General features: G+C 36.5%; 1 protein-coding gene across 14 annotated transcripts in view; it reads left to right on the top strand.

Moving 5' to 3' along the window:
* TRDN (triadin) overlaps positions 1–18,028 on the top strand; it is a 217,455-nt gene that overhangs the window by 133,254 nt on the left and 66,173 nt on the right. For 8 of the 14 annotated variants that reach the window (XM_069851787.1, XM_069851789.1, XM_069851788.1 and 5 more), the window contains 3 exons: positions 5,444–5,497; positions 8,250–8,324; positions 17,599–17,631. The exons of 1 other annotated variant lie outside the window; for it this stretch is intronic. In XM_069851787.1, the coding sequence (XP_069707888.1) occupies positions 5,444–5,497; positions 8,250–8,324; positions 17,599–17,631 (162 nt within the window). The remainder of the gene's footprint in view (positions 1–5,443; positions 5,498–8,249; positions 8,325–17,598; positions 17,632–18,028) is intronic. 5 more of the 14 variants (XM_069851792.1, XM_069851795.1, XM_069851790.1 and 2 more) reach the window with 2 other exon arrangements.

Genomic DNA, 18,028 nt, shown 5'->3' with positions numbered 1-18,028 from the left:
AAATTCATCTTCCTTACTAGCCTGAAAAAACAGACCCACCAAGAGAGCTTCTTGTTGCTTTTTCTAAGGAAAAGACATCATGGCTATAAAAACCTAATAATATAAGTTGCTTTCCCTGACAACACTCCCATAGTTTAAAAACTAAACCCTAGATCTGTGCAAAGCAAAACGAAATGAAGTAAAATACTCATTGACTTTAATGACTTTAATTTAACTCATTGTTCAATTCATTTTTGCCATTATTTTAATGTGAGTTATTTAGTTACATGTTATTTGTGCCTTATAGCAGATAGCTACTTTTAGGGATTTAAGAATCCTAACCAGTTTTATCTCCTTCTATGACATCTATCAGTTGTTCAGTTCTTTGTACTTATGGTCATTTATTCCATTCAAGTGTGAGGTGCCTGGATTCCTTCAAAGGAATCTCCATGGTTCAAGGTCCTACAAAACCTCCTCTGGACAACTTTCTGAAAAGCTCACCAGTCTAGTTGCATAAGTATGGCTTTAGAAAACAAACTTTAGGCATCTTGGCTTGAAGATAATGCCTAAGAGTAAAATATTTACATTTTCATATCCTGTGATACTGGAATGATTTATTAGTAATTTTTCTGCTCTTAAAAAACAAACCAAATCAAAACTACATTAAAAAAACCCAAACAATTGCAATATTTTCTTAGTGGAAAATTTGTCCAGATGTTTATTCTGACTTAACTACGTGTTGGATATGTGTTGGATGTAATCACATTGATTCTTTTAACATAAATCATGGCTTGAAAATATATTAAAGAGAAAATATATTAAAGTATTTTGTCTTAGTAAATGATGACTTAAAAGAAAAAAAGGAAAGAAAGAACTTAAGGGCTTTATTTAGATCCAGTCTGTTATTATAAATGGTGCAACCAATTTATTTATATTTTTATAACCTCCAGCAACAGAAGATTATTGTGATAAATTATTCATATTACTGCAATATACACCTTTTAAAATTTCCATATCTGGCAACCAATAGGCACTTCTTGAAGGCTTCAATAGCTTCCATAGCCAGATAACGTGGCTGAAAGCTGCCTCATGATTAATTTCATCTAAATGTGGTAATTATCATACTTTGAAGTAATGCCTGCAAAACATGCTTTCACAGAGAGTTAGTGGAAGCAGAGGATTAACCTAGAAACATTTCAGTTCAGAGCAGCATATCATCCAAACAGAAATGTATTTTCCACTGAATTTTTCAAGACTTTTTATTAGACTACTTGGCAGTCATTTGCATTACCTTATCTCATACCGACTTCTTTACAGTAATTTAGAGAGCAACAGAAACTGAAGCAACTTTGTATTATTATCAGTAATGGGATGGTCTTGGTTTTGCAAGCTACTTATTTTGGCTGCTTCTTCCCTGAAGTATTTCTTATATTAATGTTGAAGAGCACAATTAATTTATCATTCATATATGTTGTTGGACATAAACATTTTCCTGCCTATATTCTAGATATGGTATAGATTATTAGAGAGGATGTTAATTTCCTCTTGGGCACTCAGGGGAGAAACTTTTGTAACTACTTTGTGCATCAATCTGCTTCCTGTCTCACAGGGCCACCACGAAACTTTTCTTAGTTGTAGAGGTGACACTAGTGAAAAAGGAAGATAAGGCCCCAAGTATGGTTATCATGACTGATTTTTGTAGCTAGCTAAAAGTCCTGGGGTAGAATAGCATGAAGGATTATAATGGAGAGAGAAGCTATCACTGAGTGCTTCTGTCCAATTACATCTGCTTTGTAAAGATTCTGTATTTTCTCTCTGCCATCAGGAAAAAAGTCCTACAAAAACATGGCACAAAAATGCCACCTTAAAATGCAGATGAGACTGAAAAGCCTAGTGGAGTCTTTCTGGTGTGCTGCCTGGTCATGCTGTATTTATGATATAGCCAAATTATTTTAACTTTATTTAAAGCAATCAGGGACAGATTTTGCCTAGTCATACATCATCCATGTGTAGGACTGACTGAGCTTCTTCAGGTCCATCAGCTACTCCACTTTGGCTCAGTTTTGGTTAGAGTCATATGCGTGCCCTTTTTCACAAACATGAAAGAAATGCACTAGTCTGAACTTTGATTGAACATTTGGAAAAGTTTGGAGACGCAGAAATCTTTCCTCCAGGCTGGACTGGAATGATGGCTCAAATGCTCTCTTCAGTGTTGCTGTAAATCTTCCTTTTGTTTTGGCACATAGGAGATATGTGGCAGATGGAATTTTGGCTAGGTGCTGTGTGGAGCCTTCCAAACTAGGTTGCAGTTGTATGGCCATCAACAATTGTAGGAAGATGATGCCTTTCATTACTTGTCTCTATTCTTACGTTCCTCGTGTGTCTTCCCTTGCATTTCTGAAACCTCACAATGTGCACAGAGCAAGCAGCCATGGCTCAGCTAGCCCATGTAAGCCGTGGTAACTTAATCACATGTCAAATCTCACTTATTACTATAATGCAATTAAACAAAAATGTTCACGTTCACACAGGCTTTGTTGCGTTTACACTTCAGGTTAAATTAATGCAACTGTGCCATGAAACAGAAGTAAACACATTCACAGCATCATTCAAATGTGTTTCACAGCAAAGAAGTCATTTCACCTCTAAAGCAGACACTGCAGTTTTCTATATACCCATGTCCTTCCTAACTGTGTTTTTATGCATAGGTAGGTTTTTTTCAGTCTTACAGAGAAAAAAGAAGCTTCTATGTCCAAAGAACTCAAAAGTAAGAAACTACTATTCCATAGGCTATGCTCTGTTTGTCATGCAGTTTCAAACAGCACATTTCAATAATCCAAAATAATATTTATTAAATTATTGAAAATACAAAGAAGATAGTAGCTACACCATCTATAACTGAAAAAATGATATGTTTAGGCTTCAGCTGCCTCATACTTTTTAAATCATTCTTATCTTACTTCAAATTCCACATTCTTCTTTGTGACTGACAGTTTTGCCTTCCCCAATTTTGCATCACTGTCTTCAAAAGCAGAGGTTTCATAAGAAAGCAAATGTTGAATGAGGCCTCAGCTGAATGTGTTCTCAGTGGCAGCAAGTTTGGTAAATGGAATGAGAAGACTAAGAGTCCAGCATTCTGAGAAACACCAAGTTTATCTTCACAAATGCAAAATGAGCCTTTTCAATCTAATTACTTCAGATTCAGATACACAGATTTCTAAGGCAGAAGTGAGGTAGAGGCTGTGCTCTTTTGCAGCAATAAGCAAAAAATGTTCTGGATACATGCATTGTTAACGAGGGAATTCTTACACCTTCCTTTTTACAAAACTGCAAACAACAGTTCTTCAATGCAGTGAGAATAGTAAGACGGTTTCACTGATAAGACTTTATCTGTTCAGATCTCTGCTTTGAAAGTACAGTAATTTAAAAAAATTAGCGAAATATGGGGTTTTGAAATCTCATTCAAATTCATAATTAAAAAATGCACTGGCTTCCATCTCCATAGGTGATCTGTCCAGATTTGTATGGTAAAAGAATTCCTTGCCATCATTCCTTGTAGGAATTTAGTAAAAAGCTTCTTTTGGCAACCAAGAAAAGCTTGTGCATTGGTTTCCTACTCAAATTTTGCAGAAACAGTGAGCAAAAGATTCAAGAGTCTTGGTCTACAAGTAATGTCCTGTTAGTGACCTAACTGTCTGTTTGCAAACAGTTCTTAAAGGATCTATTGATTTGGGCACATAATTCCTCTCCTGGGAGAATTTCCCAGCAGCCGTCACAGTAAAATTCCCCAGCCTCATCATAAGGGAAATTTCCAGGCTGAAATTTTCAGCTGAGAGTTGCTTATATAAAAATGCAGAGTCATTAGCACCAAAATAATTTGTGAATTACAAACTAAAAAGCATATGCTTCCATAAAAAATTTCAAAACATTTGGCCCTTTTGCTGCAATGCTACTGAAAAGTTAAGTAAATAAATAAATTATAGATAATTTGGGGCAAAAATATCCTTAATTTTAAACTTCTTCCTCAATTAAAATTATTTTAGTTGTTCACAAATTCAGTATTTCAAATTAAAATATAAACCTTTGTCGAACAAAAATAATCCTAACTTAGTTTGTTTTCACCGATGTTACCAAAAAAATGAAAAAAGTCTTGCTAGCGAACAAGTTCTTACTCTGAGCTCAGAATGGAAAAAATGCACAAGTCCTGCAGTTTTGCATTAAGTCCATCTTGTTGCTTGTAGACCATATGTGTTGTACCTCCAACTTCTTCAGGAACAGGCACTCAGGAAAGTAATACTAATGACACTCTTCTTCAAGGTCTTCTATGTATTTCCTTGAAGGAGAGGTGAGAACCCCTAGTAACCACAATGCTGTGGTAGTAACTATGTTAGGACGTAATTATCTGCTGCAAGCTTCTAAATGGATGGAAACAAAACAATCCCACACATGCAAACTGTACTTATTTTCATTCTGTTTCACAAGACAATTAGATACATCTTTTATGAAATTCTCAAAAGACTGGAGAGAAAGAACTCAAAATCGCATTCCTGATTTAGCCATGTTCTTTTTCTTTGAATTACACAGTGACAGATGCGAAGGATTAATTGATTTTTTTTTTTTTTTGCGGGGGGTATTCTGTAATTCAGATTGTGATTAAAATGGTAATTATTTCCTCTCATGGAAATGTGAATTTTGTTGGAGGATCTTCCAGCTGATATTAAAAAAATCCATTAAGATGGGCAATAGAGTTTATCTTATGGATATTTCCTAAATGATCGCATTTAAGTACAGACTGTTCCAGTAGGTCCTGAGGATAAAAATGAGCCTGATTCTCTGCCAGGAGAACCCAGCAGTTGTTCTTTCAAGTGCTCCTCCTTTCCTCAGGATGGAGAGAGATTCCTTGTGTAGCCATGCCTGTGAATGTACTACTTCACAGAAGTAGCCTGATTTTGCTTTTTATCATCAGGGAAAGATTCAGATTAGGGGAAAGGATGACACCCTGAATAGCTGTGAGATTCCAAGATGCATCACTGGTGAATTCATACTTGCCAGCTGCTGTAGGCTGCTTCAGGACCTCCTGTCCTCATAGCTGCAAGACCAAATGCAGAGGTTCCCAGCCCACAGCTGCTGCCTGAGTGGTGAGACCATGCCAGAATCCCTAGGATACGTGTTTTACTCTGCTTTGCTAATAGATATTGAATTACTAGACAGAAAACGCTAGAAGAAGTGAGTCAGTGCCTAATGACAGGAGTTTACTAGCCTTTGGATGGCTATTTTGTTGATCTCTGAGTTTAGCAAAGGCAACATAGCTTTTTTCTCTTTGGGGAATCTCTTTCTCTAATTCTTCAGTAAAAATATTGCTCCAGGCTGTACCTCATTAGAAGCCTTTCCTCGGGTTTCTGTTTTCTTAAGTTACAAGGCTTTGTAGTAATTGGTTTAATTTTTTCATTTTTTTTTTTTTAAGAGACAACAAAAGCTCCTGCAGCCAAACGAGACACAAAAAAAGCAGCAGCACCAGGTAAAGGAATAAAATGTTGGCATTCAGTGTTTCAGTGTGTTTCTTCTATTCTTGAATCAGTTTATTGCATCATAGCACCATCTGCTGGATGATACAAAATCCAGTATTTTGGGGGGTTTTGTTTGCCTTAAATTATTGTGATAAATTGTGTGTGAAATCTGTATTAAGAAGAAAAAAAAAAAACATTTTCCATTAATCTCTAATATTATGGTTGCTTCTTGTCCTCCCGTGGCAGCTATGAGGTGCCATATCAAGCCATTCTGCAGGGTTTGAGAACAAAAAAATAAAATAATCTGAATCTAAAGACTGAATTAAAAACCAATATTAGCACAAATGAGTTTCCATGTGAAGATGTACTGCAGCCCTTCAAGAAAGCATGCAATCTTTCAAAGTGCTAATCTCACAGTAGTTTCTACATATATGGAGCTCTTAGATAATCATAAACATGCACTGAAAAGACAAGCAAATATTTTTTAAACAAAATAATGGCACAAATTCATTCCTGAATTCAGATTGAACTGTAAAAATCCATCACTTTTAATTGATTTCTGATCTCTTGCTTTACACTCATCTTAAAAAATGTCACATCACCTTTCTGCTTACTTTAATAGAACCCATTACAATCAATAACAATCTAAATATTCAGAAGATTTTTAATTTTACTACATTCTAAACTATCTAATAAAAAATCTGAGAATTTTCATATGAAAATGTGATCAATATAAAACCATAATATTATTCTACTCTAAAGTAGGGTGGCTGATGGTGCACCAGGCTCTGTGTTTGCTGCGTTGTGCCTGGCGCTGGCAGTGCAGGAGTGGCTAGTCCCTCCCTCTGCTCTTTCTTGCCTCCAGTTGATCCCATTTCATGTGTCTATGTGAAGCTATGTAGATGTGGGAGCTTTTTATCTTGTTTACTCATTTTTCCTTTAGGATTGTTCTCTATTTGTATTTATCTGATTCAGACATTTTGGTGGTTTGTCCCAGCAATCTCGTCCACTGAATAAGGGAATAATAACTGGCATCAGTAGAGGTGACTGGGAAGTGATTAAGAACAGTGCAAGCCGGGAACATCTTTTGTTGCTTTTGCCATAAAAGGAAATGAGGACTGGGATTACAGTCAATATAGGCTATTGTAGGGCATATTGTACAGCTTTACAATGTACCATGTGAAGAAGCACAATTTCCCACTTGTGCTCCCAGTCCCTGTCTGCTGTGTTTGTTTGATGCTGTGTTCAGTTGTGCTAACACAACTGGGAGAACAGTGTAAACCACACCGTTGCCATGTCCTAAAACTAAAAACTCTCCTAGAAATGTATGTGTGTATTAGAGTGATCAGTCTGCATCATTTCAGTAAGTCTGGCTCTACAAATTTATATATACCTGTGTAACTGATAATTTCATAAAGCAGCTTTACTGTCAAAGTGTGTTGTATAGCTAGGCCCTTAGATATCTCAACAGCACATTGCAGAAATCGTCATGTAAGGCTCATGTGTTTATAATTAATTCATTGCATCTGCTTCAATCCAATATTTGTGTTCATATTTGAAAATATTCCAATAAGCCTACTTGTTGGCACAAATAGTGATAGTAATCAGTTTAAGATGAAGAAAAGGAAGAAAACTGGCATGGCTTATGATAGAAAAATAAAATTAATGTGTCTGTTCCGACACATTACTAAATATGTAGTTTGCCTTAAAAGTGATAAAAAGCAGTAGACTTTGACTTCTACATCGTTGTGGCACTGTTCTCTGAAAATTAATTTACCCCTAAAATAACTAACCATAGCAAAGTACTAAATAAGCTTGTTTGGCAACATCATAACTAGACTGCTGCCTATTAGTACAGTAAATTAAATACATTATCCAATTACATATTTCATTTTCTTCCACATATCTTATTACATCTCAACCTGTACCCCAGAATGCCTAAAGCTGAAGGTTTGCTCCTGTTAACAGACTGAACAGACTGAGAGCACAGCTGGTCATCTTCCAGTGCTTCTACATCACATATGTTCCTGGTCTTAATGTCACTAGGGAAGAAAAACCTGCTGAATACACTGTGCACTATTTTTATCTCTATACCTCCATATGGAAAAAGTAGAGAAAGTGAACATAGAATTTGGAAGTCTATTAGAGCTTCTGCATCTGGAAACCGATAGCTGTTCTAGGAAACCAGCCTCAATGAATATCTGTTACTTCATTTTCGAAGTGGATACTTTTAAATGCGGTGTTTTCTCTAAATGGAAAAAAATTACCTCTCTGTCATCCATCTGAATCTGGGCTGGCAAGCATAATATTTGGCTTTAAAGCAGAATGGTTTCATAGATATGTGTAAGTGATGCTATTCTAAAGGGAGAATCCAGAGTTGAAGGTATCATGACTCTAGTCTTCTTCAGTTATACTGTCTTACGATGTCTCCACCTTAAACCTCTGCCACTTCCTCTTCTTTCACCCCAATGCATCATCTCCCAAGCTGTTTGATCATGACAGGTCTGGGAGTGACCTAGCCTTACAAAATATCTATCATTTTTCTGTGAGGAGAGGCACAGGTTTCTTTCACAGGATTTCCACAGGCACTCCGTGTGTGCTGGGCTCATTGTGTTCTTTGGAGGGTTTCTCAGACCCAAGAGCACAGGTGCTGAGCCTCTGGCCGGACAGGCAGCTGGGAGGCAAAGTTCTCCCTTCTACCCTGTCCCCAAGGCGTCCAAATGGAAAGAGTTCTCATACTGTACTGCATATTGCATCCCACAGCTGTCGCTAACTCTCTGCTGGGCCAGTGGCCAAGGGTGTCAGTGATGGGGCACAGAAACATCACAGCTCATCTTGGTAAGTTTACTGGGTGTGTTTTGGCATCAGGAGGAGAGCAAGCAGCATGGCAGCGCAGGGCAAGGGAGGGAATACATGAGACAGGCTCAAACCACTCAGGGAGCACCTGTAACCAAATTAGCAGAAGGGTGACTGGGTTCCCTAGCAGGCAGCAAGGAGTCTCTGAGCTTAGTGCCACTGGGCTCTATGCTATCCCTTGGCTAGGGTCAGGGGTGGGAACAGCATGTCTGTGAACACTCTTATGGGATAAAACTTCATATTACAGACAACACTCCTGCATCTTCTTTAAGCACCAGTGATGATGTTTTCCCCTGAAGATTTGATGGATTTGAAAACTAGATGTAACTCTTTTCAACACCATAAAAATTAAATCCTACCTGCAGCTTAGAATTTCCCTGGAATGGTCTTACAATTTTTAATTTAATTTTACAGTATGTTTAACAGATTCCATACTGTCACTTAACGGTCTAATTACTGATTTTTAATGCTTAATTTTTTCTATATTCTTCTCCATACACATGCAAAAAAAAAAAAAAAGCCTTATTCATTGCTCCCTTGGCATTCATAACAGAAACTCTTTTTGAGCACTGTTTCCCCCTTGAAAATCAGTGAAATTTAGTTTGGACACAGGAAGAATAATGTAAGTATGACAGATAAATAGATAGTTTTAAGTGCTCAGATGTCAGCTGCATCCAATCTCTCAAACTGACTGTCAGTTGCTCTAGAATTATTATTTTGTTATGTCTCTGTTTTTTTCCACTGTAAGAATTAGATAGGAAAAAAAAGACATTATATAGGAATGGGTTCATTGGCAGGGACAGCATATTAGGGCAAAAGATATACTGAAAAACCTGGTCAGTGGTTCCTAATGCAGGAAGAACTAATGGTTCACTGGTAATGGGCAGCATTTACTTAACAGGCAAATTATTTTAATTCTCGGTTCAAGGTGAACAACAGCAACCCAAATGATATCAGGGAAGAATCTTTCTGTTTGCCATATGGTACCACCAGGGCTATTCTACTCAAAAAGGAAGAAATAAGACAAAGTTTATTGAACAGTATGTATAATTTGAAATGGAGGAAAAGTTTATTAAGGAGATGGGCATATTGGTTGTCTTTCAGTGATCATCTGTAGGACACATGTACATAGAAAGAACACTAAAACCATATTAACATTACAAAAGATAAATAACATTCAGCTTTTATATTGAATAGTTTACCAACACAGTGGAATAGGCAAAATCATCATGCATTTATTTTCAGGTTTCTGAAAGTCGAGTAGCTGTCTCAAGTCATAAATCAAGGATGTATTTTATTCACAACACTAGATCCCCTCCATCATCCATCCATCTGCTTATTAATTTCTTGTGCAGATATACTGTTCAAGAGAAAAGCATTCAAAACCAATGTAAATTTTATGTTGCTCATCCCCATATACATACTTCTAAAAGATGAGAAGGACAGGAAGAGTGTTTCTTCCTTTCTCCCTCTCATCATACAAGCATATGGCCCTAGTAGAGTTTGCTATCCTACAGTCTCTTCAGGATCTTCTGTCTGTGTGTGTCTATGTGCCCTGAAATATCTCTTTATGTGCAGTTGCTGCCCCTGATTATCATCTTTGCATGTATTCTGTGGTATAGGTCTTATCAAGAATATTCTTCTGATAACTAGAATGGATTGTTCAATTTTCTAGTCCCTGAAGTTAAACCAATCAGACTTTTCCGTAACACAAGTACAGCCATTCTCAGGGTTTATTTTCTGGGTTTACAGCTTAACTCTTCAGGGATAAATGATGGAGGTAACTTATTGCATGCCTAAGAATAGGCTTTGCAGTTTATTTCATGGTAAAATAAATCTTCACTCAGGTAGGATGTGTGTATGCAGCAGTAAACAAAACAATGAATTCCTACCTGCATTAATCCTGCTGCTCAGGATCTTTGGATTTAGATCGAGGATCATTCTGTAGTCCTTCTAAATCACAGAGGATTTATTTTTAGTCCAGGCTAGCATAATTCTTCCACTCTTCCACCTTAACTCTTTGGGAAGTCAAACATCATATCTTCTCTGACATATCCAATTTCTTTCTAGTTTTAAAGGGAGAATTACAGGCTTGTCTTTCTTCGCACTGTAGGTGGAAATTATCTGATCTCAGTTCCATGCAACCTGCAGAAGTATAAATGACACTGGGTCTTGGTCCTCACCTGTTTGTATCAGAGAGCTTCTATTAGGCTTAGTGAAGCCTCACAGCCAGCTGTGCTCCTGGTCTGCCATGAATGCACTGAACCCTCAGCAGCTAAAGCCTTGCTGCTATTGCAGTAGTCAGCCACTTCTTAATATCTGCAGGAATACATTAAGTGGATGGAGATGAATTCCACAAATCATTCCAACTCACTGACATTTTCATCCAAACTCAAGTCTGAGAAAATATCACAGACTAGATATTAAATTCTCTGGAGGATTATGTAAGATGGATGATTATCTACCTCTGAATGGGAAAGGAATAATGAGTTCTTAACTTATGTCACAATATACATCCTCAAAGGGGAAGATTTCTCCAGTGTTAGAAGATTTTACTTTACAACCTTTTATTCTTTACATTCCAGATTTATTTAAATGGAGCATGAAATAGCTTATTTTTCACTAAGCTTTCTAATCTGAACTCCAGTTTCTATTCACCATTTTTCAAAATCTTTTTGAGTAAGTGGCTCAGAATTCAGGATATTTTTACTACTTTTGCTAGTGTGTTGAAATGCCTGGCATACTGCTGTTGCTTTTATACGTTCCTTGTAGTAGCCTCTGTTTCAGGATCATATAGAGTCAAAATATTCACTTATGCTTCCTTTCACATAATTTATTACTGTCACAGTCCAGTCTCTGTGATGCAGCAAAGTACTATTGTACTACTAACACAAAAATGGTATTACTTTAAGAGCAAGGCAGGGGGAGCAAGTCAACTACCAAAAAGAAATTATTTAATATATGAAAGTAACAATAATGAGAATAAAAGCAGGTCAAAATTAAACGTTATTTTAATACAGATCAGAGCTAAAAGAATTATTTGAGTGTCCACTCTTTGCAGAAAAGGCATAGACTGGCAATCTTTCATGGCCCTGAAGTTGTTTCATAATTTAAGTGAACTTTTGGCAAGAATTGGGCCCAAATTCAGCAAAACACTTAGCACTGTTAACTCAATCTTCAGTCAGCAAAGCATTTAAGGGCATACTTAAGGTTTGTTGAATCCAGCCTATCACATACACTAGGTATTATTATCTTCCTTTTCATTAGTCTTTTGGAAGTGTCATCACCTTTGCTTTGCTAGAAAAGAAATGGGCCTTGATCATCGAGACCACTATGAAAATGGCACTTCATTTTCAGGGGATCAGTGGTATGATTAGAGTGTTCTATATCATGTATGACTATATTACATCTACAACTTAGGAAGTTCTTGCATATTATAGTGCTATGTGTTGGAGGGAGAGCAAGTGGAAACACAATGTGCTTCACTATGATGTTTCTTAAGTATGAATATTCTTACGTCATCATACAAATCTAAATCAACTATAGATTCGAAATTTCAGTATTAAGGAGTTGCAATTCAGAATCACAAATACAAAACAAGTCATTACCAATGCACAGTACCACTTTAGTCTGCAGAGTGCTTCAGAAAAACTGATGAGCTTTTTCTCCTCAGAAACAATTTCTTGGAGTGCCCAAGTTTAGATCTTTACATATTAGAGAAATAATGGCTACTGGATTTATTCCATGCATGCAGTAGACTCCTCCCATCATTTCAATGACTGTCTCCTTGTGCCTTCTGTCAATGTCCTCCTTCATGACACTGCCTCTGCAAATAGCTTCTGAATAAGTTTCTTCTCCTGCTTAAGGCAATCAAAGAAGCTTTTCAAAATATTTAGCAACATGATCTTTTGATTTGTGCTCTGAGAGAAAATATACCAAAACATTTTCTCACTGCTTCATTCTACCCGACTGCTTTGGGCTAAGTGACATCAATACCAAGCTTTAAGTCTAAATTACCTAATATAATCTGCATATCCTGTTATCCTAATGACAGGCAAAACCCTAGAACTGCTATTTACTTCAAATTTTTCTTTCTCTTCTGAAATATCTATTCCAGACTTCATTCTCAAGGGGTTAGCTTGAAGGAGAAGTCCTTCCCTTGTCAAAAGAAGGAGCAGTATGAAGAAGTTAAAACATGAATGAGTAGTAATAGCTGAGCACTATCCAAGCTATGACTACTCTCAGAGGGTATGCTCCTCATTGATGAATTACAAAGTAATGCAACTGCTTAATAGTGAGAGACTGTTAAGAAAACTGAATTATTTTCACGTTGCTGTGATCTATCAGCATCCGTACAACTGTTGCACCTGATGTCATGCTTCATAATTTGAGCATGTTTCTTGTTGCCCTCCTGTGAGAAGTTCTATCTGAAGTGATGTAGAAATACCTCCCTAGAGGTGCTCCTGGTTCAAACAAATGGGATTCATCACAGGATTTTTCTAAATCCTTTCTTGTACTTCTATTTATTTGGGATTGACTGGAAATATTTGCACCTGAGCAACTTAGTCATCTTATTTCTCAAAAGACTGGAAGCTCCTCAGGTCCCTATTTAAAAGGAAGTACCAATTAAGCTTTTTCACATGTAAAGTTCTCTTGGCAGACACTAGCTCTCTGCAAGAACTACAAGGTATTCATAAATTACTATTTTGTCACCTGAGTGCTGCAATAACATAGCAGATTTCTAATGCAAAGATAGTGATACAGAGAACTGCTGCCTACTTTCCTTTTCTTCAGAAAAATCCATCAGAAATGCTTCTTGTTACCTTACTTACTTAAAAATAATTAATTTATAGAAGAGATTATATACGCATGACATGATCTCACCAAGGGCTTTCCTTGGTGTGTTCCTATTCCAGAAGGAAATGTATATGTCCAATTCATTGTCTTTAAAATCAAAGTGTATGATGGCAATGAGTTTTTCGACATTGATCCAGTAAGTAGAGCAGCAGTCAAATATAGTAGAACAAGTAGCTCTTTGAAGAAGGAGAACCGGAAAAAACTAGTTTGATGCAAAACTTTCTATGTGGACTATCTCGGGTCTAACAATAGCATACTGCAACCTTTCCCTTCAACAGAAGAGACTAAAAGGACCTTCTCTGTATCTAGCTGGTTATGTTCACAATATTCTTAATGAAAGGATATCTTGGAGAGCTTTAGCACTCTGTCTCATTTGATTTTAATTAACCAACATGATAGGAAGGTATGAGAAGGGCTATGACAGGCATATAGCCTATTAAACTAAGATTACAAGACTGTAAGACCAGGCTAGCTTTCTGCTCTCTAAGGATTTAAATATTCAAGATACTGCATGGAATATGACAATAGTATGCTTCACTGAAATACTTGTGGTAAAACTAAATGACAGTAAGGAAAATGCATTTTTATGCAGCTACTGAGTGCAAATAGAGTGGCCTTCATTATTTAACACGCAGTGCATACAACAGAACAGCAAATCCACTTCAAATGCCATTTATTTATACTTTTCTCTATGTGTGATTCTATATAAAATTTTTATTTTTCTGAACGCTTCTTTGACATGAATGCTTTATCTGAATTAGGAGATAACACAAACACACACATCCATGTGTACACATAGCTCTACAAATTAGTATAGGATATCATTTATTCTCTCCTGGAGGATGGCGGAGAGTCACAGTTTGTGAATATTCATCCTGGTAATAAAGAGTAAAGTGCACCATAGCAGATGTTCCAAACTAGTTGTTTTTCAGCACTATTTGTGCATTAGAGAAGAGTGTGGCTCAGGGAAGAGCTGCAGAGGCAGGTTCAGGTTCTCTCTACCCTCTCCCAGGGTGTGTTCAAGGCCCGGTTGGATGGGGCCTTGAGCAGCCTGGTCTAATGGGAAGCATCCCTGCCTGTGGCAGGAGGGTTGGAACTAGATGTTTTTTAAGGCCCCTTCCAACCCAAACCATTCTATGATCCTATGATTCTATGATTTTATGATTCTATGATTCTTCTGTCTCCCACCTGTTCCAGGGATGTCTAGGAGTACGACACTGGTAATGAGGTAAAAAATACATTTATATGGTTTTCTGGGCATGTTATAAATAACTTTCCCAACTTTCATAAAAAATAAAAGCCATTTGTCCAAAGCATCAGAGCTTATAAAGATGGTGAAATATCAAACTAAATAAAATCTCAGTTCTATGCATAGTAGAAAGATAATGTATTAACAGCAAAACTTTCCTGAGTGAAAACATGCTGTGCAGTCCCATATACATATAATAATGGTTAAACATAAAATGAATGACAAATGTCACACCAAATGCCTAATGTGTCTACTGTTGGCAATGTTCTATCATGATAACTTGTAGCAAAAAGCAAAGCTTTAGGTCTGAACTTTCCTGAAGTTTATGCTCATGTAATGAGAGGTTTCGGTTCATTCCATTAAAATATCAGAGTAGGAGTCACCTAAAATTTCATTTTGAGTCAGATTTCCCCAGAAATTCTTGATGTCAAATTCTACGTTATTAATTTTCTAATTTTTCTCATGGGAAAGGATCTTATTTCAAATGCTTCTGAAAACAAACCTCTTCCTTAATGTTTGCAATTTTGAAAAACAGGAAATAAAGCTAAATAAAAGGAAAATTACATACTTTGCAGAAGCACTTGGTGAGTGTTGTTAATGTCATATTGTTTCCTGATTTCATGAGAGCTGACAGAATTTAGAGCGAGAGGGAAAAATAATAGCCTCAGAACCACTAATGGAGTAATAATATTGCCTTCAGTTTCCAGAAAGATGTCCTAAGCTATAGCAGAATAGAAAACCCCACAAAACCAATCAAAATTCTCATTTCACAGAATGAGTCCTAAAATATCCATATGAAACTGGATACTCTGAAGACCACTTGAGCTACACAAAACCACAGCTGCAGCTGTTGTTGTGATTAAGATCATTGACTCAGCCAAACTACTGTGTTCCAAACTTCTGTCCTCTCACTTTTTGCTCTGTTTCTCCTCCTTGACCAATATTAGGGTTGCAACTCAAGGCAGGATGCCATCAAGAAACTATAATGTTTATTTGCCACAGTCTCCATTCCTCTCTAAACAAAAGCCCTGTCTCACTTCTCCGACTAACAAGTTCCAACACGTCCTGTCCTACATTTATTTAGTCAATAATGTATTTAATGCCAACTTGCTTTATTGCTGCATCGCTTTTCTGTGTTGCTGGGAAAATCATATCCCTGACTCATAGCTTTGACCATGTTAGCCTGCTGCATGAGCACTTCCATTGAATCTCAGCTCTCACATAGAATATATATAGTCACATAGAATATATAGTCACATATATATATAGTCACATAGAATGTGACTATAACGCATTTATGACATTTTAAATACATATATGTTATAGAATGAATACATTAAAATCTGCTTTATATAACCAACTTAAATTTAGTTTCCAGATTTCAGTCAGCTACTCTTGATGCTTTAATTCTCATATTTTGTCTGAAAGATAATTCTTATGAAATTGTGATTTTTCATCAATATTTTTGGTTAAAAAAGGAAAAAATCTATTTTCTTTTCCTTAAGATTTTAGGGCAAACCTTTATTTTAGAAATAATATTTTTCATTAAAATCTATGTAAACTGCTTCATCAGATAGATGTAAAATCTTAAATAAAAATGAATATTTGATTTCAGATAGAACTACTTGCATCACTCAATACAAACTTACTGGAAGTGGGAGTGTTGAGCAATGACATATTTTCTTTAAAACTTAGCAACCGTGGAGTATTTTTCATATTTCAGTTCAGTGTGTCCTTTCTAATATCAATAATTTTCATAACACTGTGTGGAGTATACCTCTGTAGATGTCCCCTGTGCATTTAATATTTATATTGATATGAATTAATATTTAATGTGAAGAGTACTCTATTAATGTTATTGATCAACATATCTAATTTTCTATTGATAGTTCAGTGAAAGGATAGCTCAACCTTAAGGACAGGCTTGTTTTCAGTGAGGGCGATATGTTCAGAATCACTTTGAACACAGAATATTATATCATGTTTCTGGAGTAGAAACAGTTTAAACATCAATGTTTCTTGATTGTATACTGCAACATTAATGCAAAGGTATCTTATAATAAGCATGGAGAAAATCTAATCACCAGATACCAGTAAACAACAAGTGTGTATTTAACAGAAACTGTCTTAATCTTGTAATTTGACAGCTCAGATGCTCTTATGTAATGTTCCTGTGTGGATCTAAGCCTGCACAGCAGAGCCTTTCCATATGCTGTTTAAACACATCCGCAGACATTATCTGCAGACAGCAAAAGCTTATGTATTTTTTTTCTACTGCGAATGCCAGCCCTGGCTGCTAGATCACAGTTAGTTTCTGAGAGACATGTTCAGTCACTCTTTCTTGCTTCTGGTAAGCTGCCTACTCATTCTCTGAGGGATGTTTGAAGCACATCCTGGCAAGATACAAAGAGATGTTACAGAAACTACCATTAAAAATATGTAAATTCCAGTTTGCCAGAAAGCACAGAGTTTAGGTGGGTGAATCTTTGCTCCTTCAGATTCCGGATTCTACGTTGGTGATTAGCCATGACTCTCCTCGTGCTGTATATTCCTATAAAAGAGTCAAGGAACACCCCCCCACCCTTGTGCTGTGGCTGTAGAGTGGCAGCAGCTGGACTAGGTACTCTGCTTAGCCTCCAGTCTCTCCAGTGAAGAAAGGCAAGGACCATATCACAGATGTTCTGAGGCACATGCAGATGGTTCGCAGGACTCCATCCTGAAGTAAAACTGCAGCTATTTTAACCTACACTGTTTCTAGAGTTTCCGTTTAGCACCTTATATGAGTCAAATACTTAAGTGTCCTTTACTAGGAGCTGATCTGGCCCTTTCAGTGCAGTGTGAAAGCCACTGAAGAGTTGATGACAATTACAAAGGTTTTATTTTGACATGAAGGAAAATAAGGAACTGAGAGTCCAAAGGAATGTGCCATATCCAGCCACTTACAGTAACATGAAAATGAATATCCAGGGCAGCTAAACAAAAACTTACAAGAAGAGAAAAGTATATTTGATTATTTTCTTTTTCAGAACCACACAAGAAAGAAAAAACTATGGAAACTGATGAATATTCTCCCCTTTTTATCTTATTTTTAAACTTCCTAATATTTTAAATGAATAGAAGTAAATATTTTATTTTTGTTTGCTTTTACAGGCAAAATAGCAAAGAAAGATGTAAAAGTACATGGTAAGACCTCTGAAAGACAATACATTTCACAGCCTTATTTCTCAGGTTTGATATTAAAATGAGACAGGATTAGGTAAAGGGGCAAAATAAGTCAAGACAGAAATAAAGATTTTCTGATTTAATCAAATTTGCTTGATCAAATGTATGGCTGTGGAGCAGACATGCAGCCATTTGGTCGTCTGGAACTGAGATAAAATCAAATGTTGCTGAGAAGAACTACAAGGGTGAGAAATTTTTATTTCAGCTTTTAAAAGGTTCATCTTGTCAAGGAAAAGTGGCTGCTTGGAAGTTACAGTAAATGAATGGAGAACAAAACACAAAATAGGAACTTCAATGTGTGGATTGGAGGAAAAATGCAGGTTGTTTTATTTTGTTTATATTCCAAGCACCAATGCGT

The sequence above is a fragment of the Phaenicophaeus curvirostris genome, chromosome 2 (genome assembly GCF_032191515.1).
Source record: "Phaenicophaeus curvirostris isolate KB17595 chromosome 2, BPBGC_Pcur_1.0, whole genome shotgun sequence".
Lineage (NCBI taxonomy): Eukaryota > Metazoa > Chordata > Aves > Cuculiformes > Cuculidae > Phaenicophaeus > Phaenicophaeus curvirostris.
Note: the sequence above shows the minus strand (reverse complement) of the source record. Positions and strands in the feature narration are given on the sequence as shown.